This window comes from Arachis ipaensis, chromosome B5 (assembly GCF_059453495.1).
Source record: "Arachis ipaensis isolate K30076 ecotype BB chromosome B5, ASM5945349v1, whole genome shotgun sequence".
NCBI lineage: Eukaryota > Viridiplantae > Streptophyta > Magnoliopsida > Fabales > Fabaceae > Arachis > Arachis ipaensis.
The window spans coordinates 89,965,379-89,966,144 of NC_142440.1; the positions used below are offsets into that span (position 1 = coordinate 89,965,379).

General features: G+C 33.4%; 1 protein-coding gene across 1 annotated transcript; it reads left to right on the forward strand.

Moving 5' to 3' along the window:
• Nucleotides 1–353: 353 nt before the first annotated feature.
• LOC107641903 (uncharacterized) lies at nt 354–766 on the forward strand. The gene is made up of 2 exons (XM_088487108.1): nt 354–565; nt 673–766. Exons 1-2 carry the CDS (start codon nt 354–356, stop codon nt 764–766), a joined length of 306 nt encoding a protein of 101 aa, XP_088343234.1.

The following is a 766-nucleotide window of genomic DNA, read 5'->3' on the forward strand; positions in this document are numbered from 1 at the left end:
TCATTTGGTTGGATATAACTGCCACGTAGATGCAATCTTTCAAACCCCGTAAATTTAGTGCTTTACATTATCATGTTTGTATCTATATATACCTAACCATTGTTACTTATTCTTCATATCACTATCCGTTTTCCAAGGCTATCTATTACAATCTCAATCTCATTCTCCATCTACACCAATCTGCATTGATGCTTTTGGTACTTTTTAGTTTTTAGTGTTTACATTTGTTCATTTTCTTGATTATATTATGTATGTTTTTATTGTTCTAATTAAGTCTCATAGGTTTTTTTTTTCTTGATTTCTCTGCAGCTAATTTCTATATACACACTTATTCAAGAAATTAAAGGGAAAAAATGTTGGGAATTTTCAAGGAGAAGTTGGTGAATGCATCAAAGGAGCTTAATAGCCCTGCTTCTTTGAATTCATCAAACAATAAGCCTAAGCTTTCTCATGAAATCCTTCACAATTTCATGTCCAACAATTCCTCCAATGCTTTCTGCATGAACTTTGGACATCATGCTTTACTAGCTTATTCCCCTCTAAACCAGCCCTCCGTTCATCAAAGGTATGTCTCAAAAAAAGAAGAGAAATTACTACCTTTAAAAAATTCATGGCAAGACATAATGATTTAGGATGTGTATGTTTGTTTCAACTTATGTTGCATTGTGACAGGTTGTTTAGTGGTGTGGACAACATATACTGTGTGTTCTTGGGGAGCCTGCACAACCTTAGCATGCTGAACAAGCAATATGTAATAACTAATTAA